We start from the raw sequence: 18,389 nt of genomic DNA on the forward strand, positions 1-18,389 counted from the left end.
GTGTTGACGTGCATTTGTAGGAAGTTGCGGTCTGAGATTAGAAGGCCAGTATGACAGTAGATTGGGTGAAGACAATAGCAGTGTACTAATGTTTAAATACAGTATAGCACAGAAATCAAATGATATAGATTAATGCAGTGGCAAAATAAGGTGTGCTAATAATACAGCGGTCATATAAACCGTAGCAGTGGTAAAACGGTAGGCATCACAACAAGAAAGTTGCATTAATGGCGGTGATTATAACTATCAACAATAGATGTGGAGTTAATTGGGGGAAATGGTGCGCCAGTTGACCCAGTGCAGGTAAGGAACATCCGGTGGCCCGGATCAGTCAGTAAAGGCAGTGTCATTGCTTTAAGAATTGAATGCCGAAATCGGCATTCCTCACGGAGCACAACCGATCAGCCAAAGTAAACAATGCATTGTCAAGTAGATGGAAGTGAGTTCAGTTTAGCATAACAGTCAATGCTAGTAAACAGATGGACAAAGTTCCAAGATTTGGTAGTTTCAATAATGTTCCTGGTGATCGCAGAGAGGCAGGCAGTAAAGCAGGCAGCTATAGAGGCACGTACAAAGGCAGGCATGATGCAATATATGCTCGAGGGAGAAGGAAGGGTGTATTAATTGAGATCTCTGGAACGAGAGTAGTATGTAAACCAAGACAGGCTGCATCAGAGTGTTGTGCCTAAAGTAGAAGATAGGTTTGAAAGTGTGAGCCACTTACCTGAGGAGACAGCAAGTGGAGGCAATTCCTGGGCCACGACAGGGTGAAGACAGGGGGCCTTAGAAGCGGCCCTTTAATGCCAGGCCTGGATTACCTCCACATTTGATCTGAATGGATACATGCTGTTCTTTCTTTTGTCACCACCCCCTAAAGCAGGTCGCCCGGTGGGAGGCCTTTGTATGGGTGTTAATACAGCCTACTCTGCAAAAGAGATTACTGTGTATGGCCTTAAAGAAAATCTACTTTGTGTGGAAATTACTCGGATGCCTGTTGAAGGTGGTCATTTGCTGATGATCACTTTATATGATATTTTATTTATAACGCGCTTAATACCCAAAGGTTTCTAAGCCCGGATCCGGGGATCGAACCTGTGTTGCTCTTTAGCATCTTGCATCCAAGGCGAGCATGTTGCCCCTGAGCTTGTTGCCCCTGAGCTATCCTCCTGAGACCCTCCAGGGGGCACCCAGACTACAAGGCTGAGGAAGGCTCTTACTAATGTTCTTCGTTGTTGGCAATTGTTGCTTCCTAGGGGTGGGATCATGGTGGCTGGGAATTTTAATGTGGACTGGTATGATTATGGGTCTCCCAAGTGCACAGGGAATGTTCTCAGGAAAAAATAAATATTTCCCCCAAGGTCGAAAGTGGAGGGATTTGCTGGGCGACTTTGATTTACAAGTGCAATATCCCTATATGAACAAGGTATACCAGGTGTCCAGACATTTGGTCGACCGAAAACTGGTCGAAAGACATTTGGTCGACGCAATTTCGTCGAAAACCAAATGGTCGAATTTTTTTTTAATTATATATTTATTTTTCGGGTTTTCGTTTTTTTAAAAAAAAAGATTTTTTAGAAAAAAAGGGGGTTGGAGGGACACCCCCCCCAAAAAAAAGGGTGTAAATAAAAAAAAATAAAAATTCGACCATTTGGTTTTCGCCAAATTGGTTCGACCATTTGTCTGGTCGACCAATTTTTTTCGACCAAATGTCTGGTAACTGGTATACCATACATGGGCCAATGGTAGACAACATAGTTGCCTTGACTTTGTGTTTGTAAACGGTTCACTTTGTAAACATTTGCCCCTACTGAACATCATGCCAGTACTAATGAGTGACCATGCTATTTTGAACCTGACATTACAGGTCACTAAAACGGTGTTCTCCCAGCAGATTGTATATAATCCAACGGTTAATGTACAGGGGAACAGACCTTGTTAGACATTGGGGCATATACAAGAATTAAATGTTAGGTTGACTAGGGCAGAAGCTAGGGGCATCCCTACAGTACAATATTGCTCCTGGACACGTTGGTTGCCAGGTATGCATCACAATCTGACAGGTGTATTATTGTTAGGCGGGGTTTCAAAAAGCTGGGTACCCTGTACAATGCAATTATTGCCACCAAAAAGAGAGAGGTAAGGGTGGCTATTCGGGGAGTTAAAAGGCATTATGCCAGTTCTAAAGTGCGAAACCAAGACATCTCTTGCTTGAGAGGCATATACAAACGCTGGGTTATTAATTATTGACATGGCATGACCAGTGCAGCCTCTTCAAACAAACTCATCCAAGAAAGAGATTCCAGAAAATTCTGGCACCTTATACGATCCAGTCTGATTGAGATTGGGTCCCCAAAGTATGCCCTGTAGAAGAGTCCCACTGGGAAACACATATTAGGCAAAAATATTGGGTGGAACAGGACTCTTCTTTGATCTCACCTATTAGGTCAATGGCTAACACTGAGGTGGGGAGGCTGGTTGAGGAAGCAGATTTGAATGTGATTTGTGCAAATGATCAGCATCCTGGTCACCTTGCCCTGATGGTCTTTGCAATACTATCTTTAAGAACAAGCCTGAATATTGGGCAGTGGCCCTCCAACAACTATTCCTATACATTTGTGAGACAGGGATTTTTCCCAAGACTTCGCAATCTTCCATTTTAATTTCTGGTTTATAAAACGGGCTCTCGGCATAACCTGAGAATTATAGACTTCTGGCAATGCTGGACAGTGGATCCAAAATATTTGCAAAGCTGCTATTGGAGTCATATTGGGTTAAAATCGTGCCCTCTTAAATCTCACGCAGTCGGGTTTTAGAGAGAACTGCTCAACGAGTCATTCTCTGTGGATTTTGCCTACATTAATTTTGGAGACTCTACAAAACTCAGATCAAGCACTGTATTTATGTTGTGTCGATTATAGTAGCTTTTGACAGTGTTTGTCGTGGAAATCTCTAGTCCAAGCTGGAGAGTTGGGGCATAGATCCCTGTGTTTTGTACTTTTTGAAGTAGTTACACACTGATACTAAGGTTCAGATTCGCAACACAAAAGCAGGCAATCTGGGAAAATCTATATCTACTAACAGAGGGTGGAAGCAGGGATGTGTGCATGCCCCTACGCTGTATAATCTTTATGTATCTGACTTTGAGTAGTGTTTAAGACCAGTGAACAACCATCTTCCCAGATTTGGTCCTGTGGGTATTCCATTGTTTTGCTTACCCTGACGATACTTCTATTCTTGAATGAACAGTAATCGGGTTACAGAGCTCCCTGGATGTACTAACTGTATATGTCAGGAAACATGGCCTCACAGTAAATGTCGGCGAGTGTTACGCTCACCTGGCTCCCACAGAGGCGTCGATCTGAACTGGACAGCTGCGGTCCAATGTGACGCGTAGTGCCGGGACGACGGACTGGACTGGCCCAACTAGCTTTGTTTGCTTGGCCCGTAGGAATATTCTTCTGCAAATGGAGAAAGGGAATTAACCACCCATGGAGTTGAGCGTTAACCCCCACCCACTCCCGCTGTTCTCCCCACTGATCACCTTTGATGTCCCCTCTTATAGTCTCACCTGATGGTTTGGAAAGATGAGCTCTCCATCCTGCATTGAGCACAGGGGCGCGTAGATAACCAGTTGCTTCACTGGCTCGAAGGAATTGGTGAGTTCCAGAAGAATATTGACTCTGAGATTTCTGGCAAGACTCCGTAAGTATGTAGTTCGTAAGAGTTCAAATGTCTCACTTTCACTCTTGTGAAGTCACTCTTCCCCGATTCCTTGCAGGTTGCAGCTTGACCCTAGCGAAGAGTTCCTCGTGGCAACGGGTAATATTCAGGTAAGGATTTGTATTATCCAACACAGTTCGATAAAATAATGTCAGTATGTAACCTGTTGCTTTCTCCCTTATTCAGGCGCTGAGAGAAAGTATGAAGTCTCGGGGAATAATGCCTCCGGCGGTAAAATCAGGTAAGTCTATTGTGGTGTGGAGGTTTCCCCTTGTTTGTCCCTTTGTTTCACCTTGCTGTCCTTTTGTTTCCCCTTAGGGGCCGGGGTTCGGCAAGGATGCTGTGGAAGCTGCGCCGACCGTGAAGAGGTATAGTACCCCCGGTGGTAAAATCAGGTAAGTCTATGGGGGGTAACTAATATTGCCTCTGTTTATTCCCTTGGCTCACCTTGCTGTTCTTGTGTTCCCCGTAGGTGCCGGAGTGTGGCGGGAACATGCAGAAGGATGCGGTGGAATGTGAAGATGCTGCGAAGGCCGGTGCGTTCAGCGTGGCGCTGCAGCAGGCGAGGCAACGCGCCTAAAATAACTTCTTTCTTGCAGCTCGAAGGCACGGTGGATCAGGAATTCAGGTAAGGATCAAAGGTATTGCTCTTGTTCTAACCTTTTCTCCTTCTTTCTCCCTTTTTCTAGGAGCTCCAGACTCGAGGCGGGCGAGGCAGAAGACTGGATGCAGACTTGCAGGCACGGTGAGCGTTACGCTGCTGGATGCAGAATAACGCGAAGCGTGTGCTGCTCTTCGGGCGTGGTTTAAATAGCCTCCAAAGTAGTCCCAGTTAAGTATTCCTTCCCAGCCCCACCCGAGTAAAAAAATAGTCCCTAGGTAAAGTAGTCCCTTCCAAGCCTCTTCTGGCTTTGAGCTCTTGCAGCATGGTCTGCATCAGGTAAGTTTGCAGCATGGTCTGCATCAGGTAAGTTTTAATCTATGAGCCTGGCGCCTACGGCGCCAGGACTGACTCTCCATATGAGACTGGCGCCATAGACGCCAGGACTGCACCCAAATAGCCCCTAGCAGGGGTTGTTGGGCTTGCTTGGAATAACTTGATGCCTGCTTCCGGGGTTGCTGGTCTTTGTCTGGGTCCCCGGGGGTAGGCATCATGACAGCACTCCCCCCCCCCAAGACCCCTCCTAAAGTCGTTCTTCCCAGTGGTTTCGGTTTGTCTGGGAAATTTCTGTGGAATTTTTTCACCAATCGGGGTGCATGAACGTGGTCATTAGGTTCCCATAACCTTTCCTGTGGTCCGTAACCTTTCCAGTCGATTAAATAAAAATATTTTGATTTTATCAGCTTGGAGTCCAGGATGTTTTTAACCTCAAATTCGGGTTCCCCGTCTACAAGGATGGGGTCTGGTGGCTTGGTTAGTCTTGTCCCTGGCTTCAAAAGTGACACATGAAAGACGGGGTGAATTTGCATATTAGCAGGTAAGTCCAGCTTGACAGCCACCGGGTTGATAATGGCCTTAATAGAGTAAAGTCCCAATATCTGGGGTTAAAGGTTTGTGTTCCCTTTAGAGGTATGTGTTTTGTGGCTAACCATACTTGGTCCACTATCTGGTATTGTGGAGTGTCACTTCTATGCCGATCAGCATCTTTCTTGTATTTTTCTTTCGCCTGTTTTAAATGTGCAGTTGCTTCCTTAAAGGCTTATGTAATCGTAGCGTGCAGATGGTCCACTGCAGGCATTTCTAAGTGTTGGGGTGAGTCAAGGTCTGAGGTTCAAGGATGGTGCCCATATAAGGTATAAAAGGGGCTTTGTCCAGTTCCAGAATGTACTGAATTATTGTATGCATATTTGGCGATCCAAAGAATGTCTTTCCAATTACTCTCAGTCTGATGTAACATACAATGCAGGTATTGTTCGAGAGTCTGGTTGGTCCTCTCCATTTGACCATCGGTTTGGGGGTGGTGACTGGTCGATAACCTCACATCGATTTGCGCCAATTGACAACATTTCTTCCAAAAATGTGAAATGAATTGACTGCCCCGGTCAGACACCAATACGGACGGAAATCCGTGTCTGCGAACAATGTTTTCGAGGAACTCCTTGGCCAGGATTGAAGCTGAAGGTAATCCCTTTAAAGGAATAAAGTGGGCCATCTTGGAAAAAAGATCCACAATAACTAGAATGGTGTTAAATCCATTACATGGGGGTAGATCCGTAATAAAGTCTAACGATAAGGTGTGCCATGCTGTAGGCGGAATGTCTAAAGGTTGTAAGAGTCCAGCTGGTTTTTTCTTCTGACTTTTGTTTTTGGCGCAAATGCCACAAGACATCACAAATGATTTAATATCCTTTCGCCAGGTGGGCCACCAGAATTGTCTCTTAATTTTGGCTTCAGTTTTTGCAATACCAGGGTGCCCCTCCATTAGGGTATCATGATAACGGAAAATGACTAGCTCTTGTAGTTCCTTGTGTGGCAGAAATAGCCGCCCTTGGTAATAAGGCAGATCATTGGTGACAGAGTAGTCCGGGCCTTTCTTTACCCAGTCCTGCAGGGCTGTAGGATCAAAGAGTTGCTGGATCTTTACCTGAATGTCCTCTAGTATCTGTAGAGTAGTCATGCCAAGAATCCTTTGTTCGGAAATTATAGGTACTGGTTCTGGGTTTGCTTCTGCCTCTCCCATCCCTATTCGGGATAAGGCGTCTGCTTTACCATTCTTACAACCTGGTCGATAGGTTATCACGAAATCGAACTCGGCAAAGAACAATGCCCATCGGAGTTGGCGTGACGATTAGGCCTTGGCTGTCTTTAAATACTGTAAGTTCCGGTGATCACAGTAATGGTATGCCTCGCACCGAGAAGATAGTGCCGCCAAGCCTTGAAGGCGGATTTAATGGCTAATAACTCCTTGTCGGTAACCGCATAGTCTAACTCAGGTGCCGAGAACTTTCTGGACCAAAATGCTACTGGGTGAAGCTGGCCAGGTTCAGGGTCCTTTTGGGACAGGACAGCTCCCATGGCTAGACTGGATGCATCAGTTTCCACTATGTATGGAAGTTCAGGGCGCGGGTGCTTTAATACAGGTGCAGACGTGAATTTCGCTTTCAGCTCTTGGAAGGCATTTTCAGCTTCTTCAGTCCACATAAAGCATTTATTTTTTCGCAAGAGTGCTGTGATGGGATGTACAACATGTGAAAAATCCGGGATGAATCTGCAGTAGAAATCGGCAAAGCCCAGCATGCTTTGTACTCCTTTAACTGAACTTGGTGATGGCCACTTAAGGATTGCATCCACCTTTCGTGAGTCCATTCGGACTCCCTTTGGGGTCAGGATAAACCCAAGGAATTTAACTTCTGTGGCATGAAAAACGCATTCCAGTTTTGCACATAGTTTGTGCTGGCGCAATTTTTCAAGGACTGCTCGGACGTGCTTCACATGGTCAGATTCTGAAGAGGAGTATACTAGAATATCATCGATATATACGACAACACAAACGTCAATGAGTTCATGAAGGACATCGTTCATAAAGTATTGGAAGGCTGCTGGTGCATTGCACAACCCGAAGGGCATCACCTGGTATTCGAATAACCCATACTTAGTGCGAAAAGCAGTCTTCCATTTGTCGACCTCTTTTACACGTACCAGATGGTATGCCCCCCGGAGATCTAACTTAGTGTATATGCAAGTGTCCTTCACTTGGTCTAGTAGTTCAGGGATCAGAGGCAATGGGTATCGGTTCTTAACAGTTATCTGGTTCAATGCGCGGTAGTCTATGCACGTTCTGAGGTTGCCTTCCTTTTTGGGCACCAAGAACAAAGCTGAAGAGGCAGGGGACTTGGATGGGCGAATGAAGCCATTAGCAATGTACTGGTCTAAGTATTGTCGTAGGTGAAAGTTCTCAGGTTCCGTAAGTGCGTAGATCCGGCTACAAGGGGGTCGTGCACCAGGGTATGAGATCGATTTGACATTCGTACGATCTGTGAGGTGGTAAGGTGTTTGCCGGTTCTATTTGGAAGACATCCTGGAATTCTGGAGGTAGTTGCACGACTGCTGTGGTTACTGTGGCCAGGCCTGCGTTCAGATTTTTCTTTGGGTAACAGGTTTGTGCACAATCCGGGAAGGTTATTCTCTTCTCTCGCCAATCAATACAAGGATTATGTGTTTCCAACCAAGGTATCTCCAGTATTATTTGGAACTGTGGGGATTTGATTAGATCAAACACAATAGTCTCTCGATGCCCATCCTGACCCAATAGTGTCATCTCTGCGGTGGAATGAGTTACAGGCCCAGAGGCAATTTCAGTTCCATCGACTGTGGTGATGACATCTGAGGTGGTTTTACGGCAGAGAGGTAGATTCATCCTGGAAGCCAATTCATAGTCCACATAGTTTCCTATGGCCCCGCTATCAATGTATGCCCTTATTGCGTGCATACGCGATGGCTGCCTTGGATCTATGAGGACCATTGGTATGATGAAATGCGAGGTCTGAGTATCCTTCTTCAAGCTTGGCAAGCGGACCTCTACGCTTGTCGGGCGTGGTCGTTTCCCGAGTCTGAATCCATATGGCTTTTATCAGCAGCTCCTACCACCTTCTTGGGTGGTTTTACAGGGCAATCCCGTAGAAAATGCCCAGAAGTTCCACAATAAAGAGGCAATTGCATATGCCTTGCTCCTTTCTCTTTCCTTTTGGGTTAAGGGTCCTTTAACCCCTCCGATTTGCATGGGTTCTGAAGCATCTGCTCCTTTGGGGTTAGCGTGGGTTTTGACCAACACCCGATTCTCAAACTTGGCTCGATCAGCCTTTGTTCTGAAGTCTGTGATCTAACTGGACCACTAAGTCTATATATTCAGCGCAGTCTTGAGGTGGGTTCATGACTTGAGCCAAGACATCCTTAAGTTCTCCTCGAAGCCCTCGATGAAATAACGTGACTCGTTTTACCTTAGGCCATCCACTTTCCACTATCAACCTATTAAAGATTGCGATGTAGGATAGAAGGTCCTGGTTACCCTGTCGCAGGGACAAAAGATCGTTATCCAGGGCCTGTCCTTGGGAGTGCCGGGCAAATAGTCTTTCCATGCTCATTTGAAAGCCCTGAAAATCCCGAAGAATTGGGTCATCCTGAGTAACTAGTGGAATTGACCAATCAGCTGCACTGCCGCTGAGATATGACAATACAAAGGCTACCTTGGCTTCATCGTTCGGGAAGGCTCCAGGTCTGCATAAAAAGTGCAAGCGGCATTGGTTCATAAACACGGCAAACCTTTTGGGATCCCCGGCAAAGCGTTCAGGCGGAGCTAATGGAATAGTTCCTGGTAGGTTTATTTGCACAGGGTTACTCGATGACACAGGAGCTGGATTTCCCCCGTGTCCTGGTAGGGGTGCTTGTCCAGCCTGGCTTTGCAGTAGTTGCCTAGCAAGGTCATCAGTTCGCTCCTTTGACAAAATCAGTTCCCTCCTAAGAGCATTGGTTTCTTGACGGACGGAATGCACTTCAGCCCTCAGTTCCCCTAGTAATTGGGCAAATTGGTCAGTTTCTGAGGTATCCATAACGCCCGGGTGGGAATTTCTGGGTAGGCTTCGCGTTCTGTTACGCTAACCTGGCTCCCACAGAGGCGTCGATCTGAACTGGACAGCTGCGGTCTCCACCAATGTGACGCCTAGTGCCGAGATGACGGACTGGACTGGCCCACCTAGCTTCGTTTGCTTGGCCCGTAGGAATATTCTTCTGCAAATGGAGAAAGGGAATAAACCACCCGTGGAGTTGAGGGTTAACCCCCACCCACTTCCGCTGTTATCCCCACTGATCACCTTTGATGTCCCCTCTTATAGTCTCACCTGATGGTTTGGAAAGGTGAGTTCTCCATCCTGCATTGAGTGCAGGGGCGCGTAGATAAGGAATTGGTGAGTAACTGGCTCGAAGGAATTGGTGAGTTCCAGAACAATATTGACTCTGAGATTCCCGGCAAGATGCCGTAAGTACGTAGTTCATAAGAGTTCAAATGTCTGACTTTCACTCTTGTCCGATTCCTTCTGGGTTGCAGCTTGACCCTAGCGAAGAGTTCCTCGTGGCAACCTGTAATATTCAGGTAAGCATTTGTATAATCCAACACAGTTCGATAAAATAATGTCAGTATGTAACCTGTTGCTTTCTCCCTTATTCAGGCACTGAGAGAAAGTATGAAGTCTCGGGGAATAATGCCTCCGGCGGTAAAATCAGGTAAGTCTATTGTGGTGAGGAGGTTTCCCCTTGTTTGTCCCTTTGTTTCACCTCGCTGTCCTTTCTTTTCCCCTTAGGGGCCGGGTTTCGGCGAGGATGCTGTGGAAGCTGCGCCGACCCGTGAAGAGGTATAGTACCCCCGGTGGTAAAATCAGGTAAGTCTATGGGGGGTAACTAATATTGCCTCTGTTTATTCCCTTGGCTCACCTTGCTGTCCTTGTGTTCGCCGTAGGTGCCGAAGTGCGGTGGGAACATGCAGAAGGATGCGGTGGAATGTGAAGATGCTGCGAAGGCCGGTGCGTTCAGCGCGGCGCTGCAGCAGGCGAGGCGATGCGAGCCTAAAAGAACTTCTTTCTTCCAGCTCGAAGGCGCGGCGGATCGGGAATTCAGGTAAGGATCAAAGGTATTGCTCTTGTTCTAACCTTTTCTCCTTCTTTCTCCCTTTTTCTAGGAGCTCCAGACTCAATGCGGGCGAGGCAGAAGACTGGATGCAGACTTGCAGGCACGGTGAGCGTTACGCTGCTGGATGCAGAATAACGCGAAGTGTGTGCTGCTCTTCGGGCGTGGTTTAAATAACCGCCAAAGTAGTCCCAGGTAAGTATTCCTCCCCAGCACCACCTGAGTAAAAAAATAGCCCCTAGGTAAAGTAGTCCCTTCCAAGCCTCTTTTGGCTTGAAGCTCTTGCAGCATGGTCTGCATCAGGTAAGTTTTAATCTATGAGCCTGGCACCTATGACGCCAGGACTGACTCTCCATATGAGCCTGGCGCCATAGGCGCCAGGACCGCACCCAAACAGCCCCTAGCAGGGGTTGTTGGGCTTGCTTGGAATACCTTGATGCCCGCTTCCGGGGTTGCTGGACTTGGTCTGGGTCCCTGCGGGTAGGCATTATGACAGGGAGACAAAAATTATCATCAGGAAGTGTGTTTGTGGCTCCCCAAATTTTGTCTGGAAAATTGATGGCCAGTTCCTGGGACAAGTTGATAAATATAAGTACTTGGGCATGGTGGTTAGGGCTTCGAAGGATCAGTCCCATGTGGGAGAGATGGTCTGTAGAACGGTTTGGCCCAAATTGCTTGTACTTCATAGTGCTGTCAACAGGTTGGGTGGGGGCTCCATTGAGGCTAAGCTGAAACTCTACAGGCAGTCAATTATTCCCAGGATAATATATGGTTGGAGGTTCTCCCGGAGAGAGTGGTGGACTGGTTGGAACGACTAGTGGGGAAAATACCTTGTACCCTGCTGGGTTTACCCAGCTCTGTCCCAGTACAGGCTGCTAGGCTTGAACTCGGACTGCAGTCATTGTCCACATTGTGGAAACTTGCTGTCTGTAGGCTGTGGGCTAAGAATACTCTGGATGTTTCCCACAAGAAAAACCTCCTGAATCTTACTGTAGAACGCTTACGTAGAGTTACCAGGAGAGTTTGGTTTCGCTTAATGGAAGAGAAAAAACGCATTATCCCATTTTTGGGCTATTGGACTGACTGAAGTCCCCAATTAATGACTGAATTTCATCTCCCTAAAATTGAGGATAAGACATGTTATGATCAGGCTTTGACTACAGATCAACTGGCTCTTTGTCCAAATTATGTGCAATCTGTGGATACTGCCTGCAGTTATCTAACTAAGTTCTGTGATCCAGGATTGATACATTGTGTTCTTTATTTAAGATGTAACATTCTACTGGTTTTGGCTTATACTGGGGCATGGGTTGGAATGCCTCGAGAAAACAGAACTAATAGGTTGTGCGGGGAATCCATCGAGACCGCTTGGCAACGCCTGACCCAATGCTCTCGACTTCAAGCATATCGAAAAATAAGATCGGATCACTTCTCGAGCTTATTATATGGGCCGGAGACCCTGGCACTTACTTCTGGGAGAAGCTGAAGATTAGATTATGCGATTGCGCATGTCTGTGTTCTTTCTGTCTCCTGTTCCAAGCGTTATGTTTGCAACACAGTTTATTTTATTTATTTATTTATTTTAAAATTCTCTTTTATATTTCTTTTTTCTATAAGGTATTTAATGAATCGTTGTAATGTGGCAGGTTTTAAATTTGAAATATGTTTTTTTTTAAAGTTGTATTCTTGTTGTGTGAAAGGATAATGTAACCATATGCACTTAAATAAAACATTTTTTTTAAAACGTGGGGGTGGCGAATTGTCTTCTGGCAGCACTTCTCTTCTAATGAGATCAGCACTTGCAAATTAGTGGACTTTAAATTAAAAAAATCCGGGTAACTTTGGATAGTATTCATTATTAATTATGAAAAGCGGTTTGAGATGCGTTCTACACAAGTGTTTGTAAAAAGTGCAAATAAGAAGAAGGTACAGTCAACTGTCTTCTCCCCCGATTGTACATAATCTTTATTTCCCAATCTCTCCACCTAGGCGGTGTGCATTCAAGCACCTAGGGTAACACATTACATCACATAGGAGATAGCTCTGGGCCTCATTATAACTATTGCGTAATGGGTTAACGGGCGGCGATAATGGTGGCGGTGCCGTTAAACCCATTCCGCAATATTACGAGTCCCCCTCGCGGTACCTGATCTGGATGTCTGGTTTCACTAGACGTCCTTACCGTGTCCCGCAAGGGGACCAGGGAGCTAACAACGGGCCAGTCGTAATCAGTCCGTTGTTAGTTCCAGCACCCATTCCCATTGAGCCCTATGGGGGCTCAAATGGGAATTGGGAAAGTCCGGGCCCGGGTTCCCTGTAGGAGGAATTACCGGGCCCTCCGAACTCAGAATGGCCTGGTATTTCCCCATTCAGGGAGCCCGGGCCCGGACCCGATTTTGGACGCAGCCATGGCGCCAATAGCGCCATGGCTACCTCCAAAGTCATAATGAGGCCCAGAGTCTTTAAAGCGCAATGAAGCTGAGTCTTTAAAATGCACTGAAGCTAAGAATCTTTTGCCCTCTGGATATCTGACTTCGGTTAAACATGTCTCGCCTTCTCCTGGTGCTTTAACGAGAACATAACACTGAAACGGACAGACCTTCCTAGCCGCTCACTGCTGGAGAACACTTGCCTTTTTAGTTTAGACTATTAGGTGTTGCTTAAGCACCACCTATGAGCCAAATCTATTGCATTGCAGTACAGCCAGAAGGGAGCTATCCCGTGAGGGGGGACACAAATCATGGTGCTGTTGCTTGGTTATTTACCCACCCCTTGACTGCCCATGGACATACTAATACCTATGGCCATTCTGCCCACTACGTGCCCATCCCCACCCAAAATGCATCTTCTGTGGATCTCTTGAGCTATCTTTATAAAGAATTAAGATCCAACTTAAGCCTGTTAGTGTTATTTCTAAACTGTCTGCCGAGAGTTAATGGCTTCATTTCAGCCGTGAAAAGCCCTATGGTAATATAATGTCTTACCCAAGCGTGCCTTAATCCCTTTATTTATATTTGTTCCTTGCACTGAACTCCTCTTAAACACAAGCATTGTTGTTAAACTTATCTGAGGTATGAATAAAGCCTCCTCTCTCCATTGTTCTAAACAGTGTGAATGATGCGCTGTGCCTGGTGGTGTTAGACGATGCAGCCGCTTCTAAATAACTTTCTACATTGTGTTATCTTTGGTCCCACATCAGAAAATGTATCTCTACAACACATCCCCTTCACAGGCTCAAATGTCTAGATGCAGCAGGGAGCACTTGCTGGGTATGTCAATGGGCTAGCTCTCTGGGAATGTCAATGGGCTAGCTCTCTGGGAATGTCAATGGGCTAGCTCTCTGGGAATGTCTATGGGCTAGCTCTCTGGGAATGTCTATGGGCTAGCTCTCTGGGAATGTCTATGGGCTAGCTCTCTGGGCATATCCATGGGCTAGCTCTCTGGGCATATCCATGGGCTAGCTCTCTGGGCATATCCATGGGCTAGCTCTCTGGGTATGTCAATGGGCTAGTTCTCTGGGTATGTCAATGGGCTAGCTCTCTGGGCATGTCAATGGGCTAGCTCTCTGGGTATATCGATGGGCTAGCTCTCTGGGTATACCGATGGACTCGCTCTCTGTGTATACCAATGGACTCGCTCTCTGTGTATACCAATGGACTCGCTCTCTGTGTATACCAATGGACTCGCTCTCTGGGTATGTCAATGGGCTAGCTCTCTGGGTATGTCAATGGGCTAGCTCTCTGGGTATGTCAATGGGCTAGCTCTCTGGGTATATCAATGGCCTGGCTCTCTGTGTATATCGATGGGCTAGCTCTCTGTGTATACCAATGGACTTGCTCTCTGTGTATACCAATGGACTTGCTCTCTGGGGATATCAATGGGCTAGCTCTCTGGGGATATCAATGGGCTAGCTCTCTGGGGATGTGAATGGGCTGGCTTTCTGGTTATATCGATGGGCTAGCTCTCTGTGTATACCAATGGACTCGCTCTTTGGGCATATCGATGGGCTAGCTCTCTGGGTATGTCAATGGGCTAGCTCTCTGGGTATGTCAATGGGCTAGCTCTATGGGTATATCAATGGCCTGGCTCTATGGGTATATCGATGGGTTAGCTCTCTGGGCATAACAATGGGCTAGCTCTCTGGGCATAACAATGGGCTAGCTCTCTGGGTATGTCAATGGGCTAGTAATCTGGGTATATCAATGGGCTAGTACTCTGGGTATATCAATGGGCTAGCACTCTGGGTATATCAATGGGCTAGCTCTCTGTATACCAATGGACTTGCTCTCTGTGTATACCAATGGACTTGCTCTCTGGGGATATCAATGGGCTAGCTCTCTGGGCATAACAATGTGCTAGCTCTCTGGGTATGTCAATGGGCTAGTACTCTGGGTATATCAATGGGCTAGCTCTCTGGGTATGTCAATGGGCTAGCACTCTGGGCATATCAATGGGCTAGCACTCTGGGCATATCAATGGGCTAGCACTCTGGGCATATCAATGGGCTAGCACTTTGGGCATATCAATGGGCTAGCTCTCTGGGTATGTCAATGGGCTAGCTCTCTGGGCCAGCAGAACTCATTTTGCTGATAGGTAGACAGGGTCTTGCAACTGACAGCTAAAACCTAAGGCTTGGGTAGGCAGACGCATATTCTATCTTCTGTCAAACATCTACACAAACCCTGCACAAAATCATCAAATCATTTAAAGACTCGATTGGCTCTTCAGTGATGACACAGGGAGGCCGTAGAGGTAGGTACCTTCTTAACTAAGATACAAGTATACAGTATATCAGGTGTCAGGTAAGTACATTAGGATCTTTAAGTATGGAAAGTCATGGAGACATCCACCGGCATCGTCTCAGTCCAGCAGCTCACTTCCAAATGCCTCTCAAGGAATACTCACACACAAATAATCTCTCAACTTTCCACAAGCCTTCCACAGCACCCAAGCTCACAACAAAGGGACAGGAGAGAAATGTCTTACTATAGTTGAACACTTATGTATAGGAGATAAGACGTTCAGACATTCCACCTGAACTTTCCTTCCCACAGTATGATCCAGAGTCTTAGAAATTGAATGCTGGTAGAATGTGTGCTTTAGGATATTGAGAATTGTGTCACCTTTGATAACGATCCGATTGTGGATATCTCCCTCACAGGGAACATTTTAGAATTTTTCCATAAACTAGGCGACCATTGTGTTAAATACTTGGTCTCACACAGATCTTAAAACCGAATATAATGACTGTCAGCTGCGTTGGTTATCCTATAGTGTAGGCAGATTTTGTTTTAAATAAACAGGCTCCCACGTGTTAGTAATTAAGCAATAAGCCCCGAGCCACTGGGGCATTAACAAGTCAGGTAATGCCCCGGGGCCCATAGTTATAGGCCTGAGCGAAGGTCTTCAACTGCTTAGGAAGGATACGGTTGTAATAGTGTCATGCGATTACTCCTTTTTATTTAAAACTTAAAACCTGCTGGTCTACTGGGAAAGGAGATAACCGATCAAAAGATCAACTAAACAGACCGTACACCAGCATTTTGTTTCCCCCTTTCCTAATGTGTGCTAGTTTTTTAGAACCCAGTGTTTTGTTCAATAGAGGTTTAGGGACTACATCCTAACCTTTGCCTTTCCGTCCCACGACAGCTTCCCAGAGTGGTCCACCAAGGTGATGTTGAGATCAGGTGAGAAGCAGGTCAAGTATTAAGGTTAGTGACATAAAAGTTTACTGTTGTGCCCGCCTACACCTGTCTCCCAATCAGTGTGTTGTGACCATCCGTGTGCTACATGTTAGGGAGAATTCTCATAGTGGCTAATCTCACTCACCTACTGGGTCCCTCAGCAGCTTTGCTGGATTTCTAGGATTTATTTTTTTGCACCTGGTAAGAGTGTGAGCCTTTTTTCCCACTCTTACATGTGTTTTGCTGTGTGTGTTTAAGATTGTCTTGTGTTCATAGACTGTGGAGCCTCACCTACTCCATAAGCATCATCTTTTTACTGTGTGTTGCAGTGACACAGGGAATGACCCGAAACACATTAAGCTACTGATTTTGTTGTTGTCATGAATGTTAACTCTTTAAGAATTATAGCAATATAAACTGTTTATAATGTATGCCACATATCCATATTGAATTGTGCCTGTTTATACCAACAGTAACAATGGTGTGCAGGGGGCGGGAGTCTCCGTCACTTAAGGAACTGTCTCATTTCCTTTCCTAGTATTAGACGTACCCGTTACTGTGTCCTTTCCACGAGGAAGGTTGAGTAACAGTACCATTCAGAAGGGCCTGGAGTATCTTATGATGAGACAGGCGCCCTACGATTATTCCTGAAGAGGTGAGAGGGGGGGGGAGTTGCCACTGCACTCTTTAGTGACTGCATTTCTGACCGTGCCTTCTACCTCACGTGACCCTGCTCACTGCGCGTGCTATGGAAGCAGCCTCACGTCCCATAGCTCACAGATGCTGCGACTTCACAGCGCTCACTGGCCTGCTTAAATGCACAACGGTGTGGAAGCGGCGGCCTGCGCAGCGTCCTTTCGTTCTCTGCTTAAAATGCTGTCATTCAACCCCAGGATAGCTTTAAAAAGGTGAAAAGTCCTAAATGCCAACGTTGCAGCAAAGCAAGGAAATGCATAAAAGAAATACTGCAAAGCCTCCGGTTGGGTCTTTTACCGCCACCTAGGTGCCCCCCTTCCTACCCCCCGCCCAAGCTCCCGCCCCCAGTCTCTGCTGCGGTCGCCCTCCCTGGGACAGAGTAATATTCAACCTCAGAGAGATGGGTGCCCTGGGTCAGCAGAACACCCCCACGGACCCCCCACCCACACAGATGCTGATCGTGTATTCTTACCAGTGCCAAGAAGCAGGGCAGCCGCCCAGAGGGCGCTGAGCAGGGCCTTCATCTCTGCAGACAGGTATGTGTGGGTGTGATGTCTATGCGAGATGTCTCTGTGCTGTGTGTGCGATAGGTCTTTTGGTCTCTGTGAGTAGCAATCGTTGTGTAGTTTATATACGTGATGCCGGATGACGTCACTCGAGGGTGTGTGTATTGTATGCCTCTGGGTGATGATCCGGGCGACATCTGTGTGTGTGTGTGTGTGTGTGATCTGCACGCGATGGCTGTAAGTAGTCTACTGCTATATGGGACGCGCCCTACGGGCATATCACTCTGATGACACCCTCGGGAGTGGAGGGGATTTAAACATTCTAGAGCTGAGACATAGCATAAGCCGGAAGGCATTCTCCAGTGACGTGGCGACACCCTTTGCAGTAACAGGGTCAGCCTGTAAAGAAAGGGCAGGAGGCCTCCCTATAAAACACCTCGCAAGTATGCATTACAGGCCAGAGGCAGCACTTTAAGAAGCCTTCAAAGTTAAGCCGGGCGGGGCCTTGCAGGTGGTCGGTGCCGCAATTAAGAGGCGCCATTTAGGCTGCACACCTGGAGGAGCCACGGCTCGATTTCGCAAAAGGCCGAGGCCTAAAAGGCAGCAGTCAGGTAAAGTAAGGTCATTATTGGCTCATCATTTCACTGTGGCGACGGCCCCCTGCCAGGCACCCTTTTCACTAGCCATGCAGGGATCATCACCCTCTCACCTGGGGTGGCAGGGTGATGACCCCTACATCTGTAATGAAAACTGTTGGGGGTTGGACTGCGCCCCCTTGCGATGACCGTGAGCCCCCCACCCCCCGCTACAGACTCAGGAATCAGACGTCTTACAGGTTCCCGCTCCCCAGTCGCACTGATGCGGCCGGGCACGCCCCTTTCATTTATAGTGCACGCGGCAGAGTGCAACGTCACTCCGCCGCGTGCTACATCGCTTAAAGGGGCAGCACCACACTCCTCCTTTTTCATGAGGACAACAAATTGACTTTATAAAATCACACAACAAACGAACATGTCAACTAATGTAACCATAACACAACACACAGTGTTATCCCTTTAATAACAGCCGCTCTGGGTCCCCATCTGACAACCACGCTCCACTGAGTTGTTCAGGATACCTGTCCTAACATGTAGTCGCTGAGGCAAACAGGTTTCCCTCGCCCTGTCC

General features: G+C 46.9%; 1 protein-coding gene across 2 annotated transcripts in view; it reads right to left on the reverse strand.

Moving 5' to 3' along the window:
- LOC138498136 (lymphocyte antigen 6E-like) overlaps positions 1–17,339 on the reverse strand; it is a 189,859-nt gene extending 172,520 nt beyond the window's left edge. For both annotated transcript variants that reach the window (XM_069622010.1, XM_069622008.1), the window contains exon 1: positions 17,189–17,339. In XM_069622010.1, coding sequence (XP_069478111.1) covers positions 17,189–17,240 — 52 coding nt within the window. In that variant the 5' untranslated portion in view covers positions 17,241–17,339. The remainder of the gene's footprint in view (positions 1–17,188) is intronic.
- Between the last annotated feature and the right edge of the window lie 1,050 nt (positions 17,340–18,389).

Source organism: Ambystoma mexicanum, chromosome 5q (assembly GCF_040938575.1).
Source record: "Ambystoma mexicanum isolate Mex_15411 chromosome 5q, UKY_AmexF1_1, whole genome shotgun sequence".
NCBI classification, from domain to species: Eukaryota; Metazoa; Chordata; class Amphibia; order Caudata; family Ambystomatidae; genus Ambystoma; species Ambystoma mexicanum.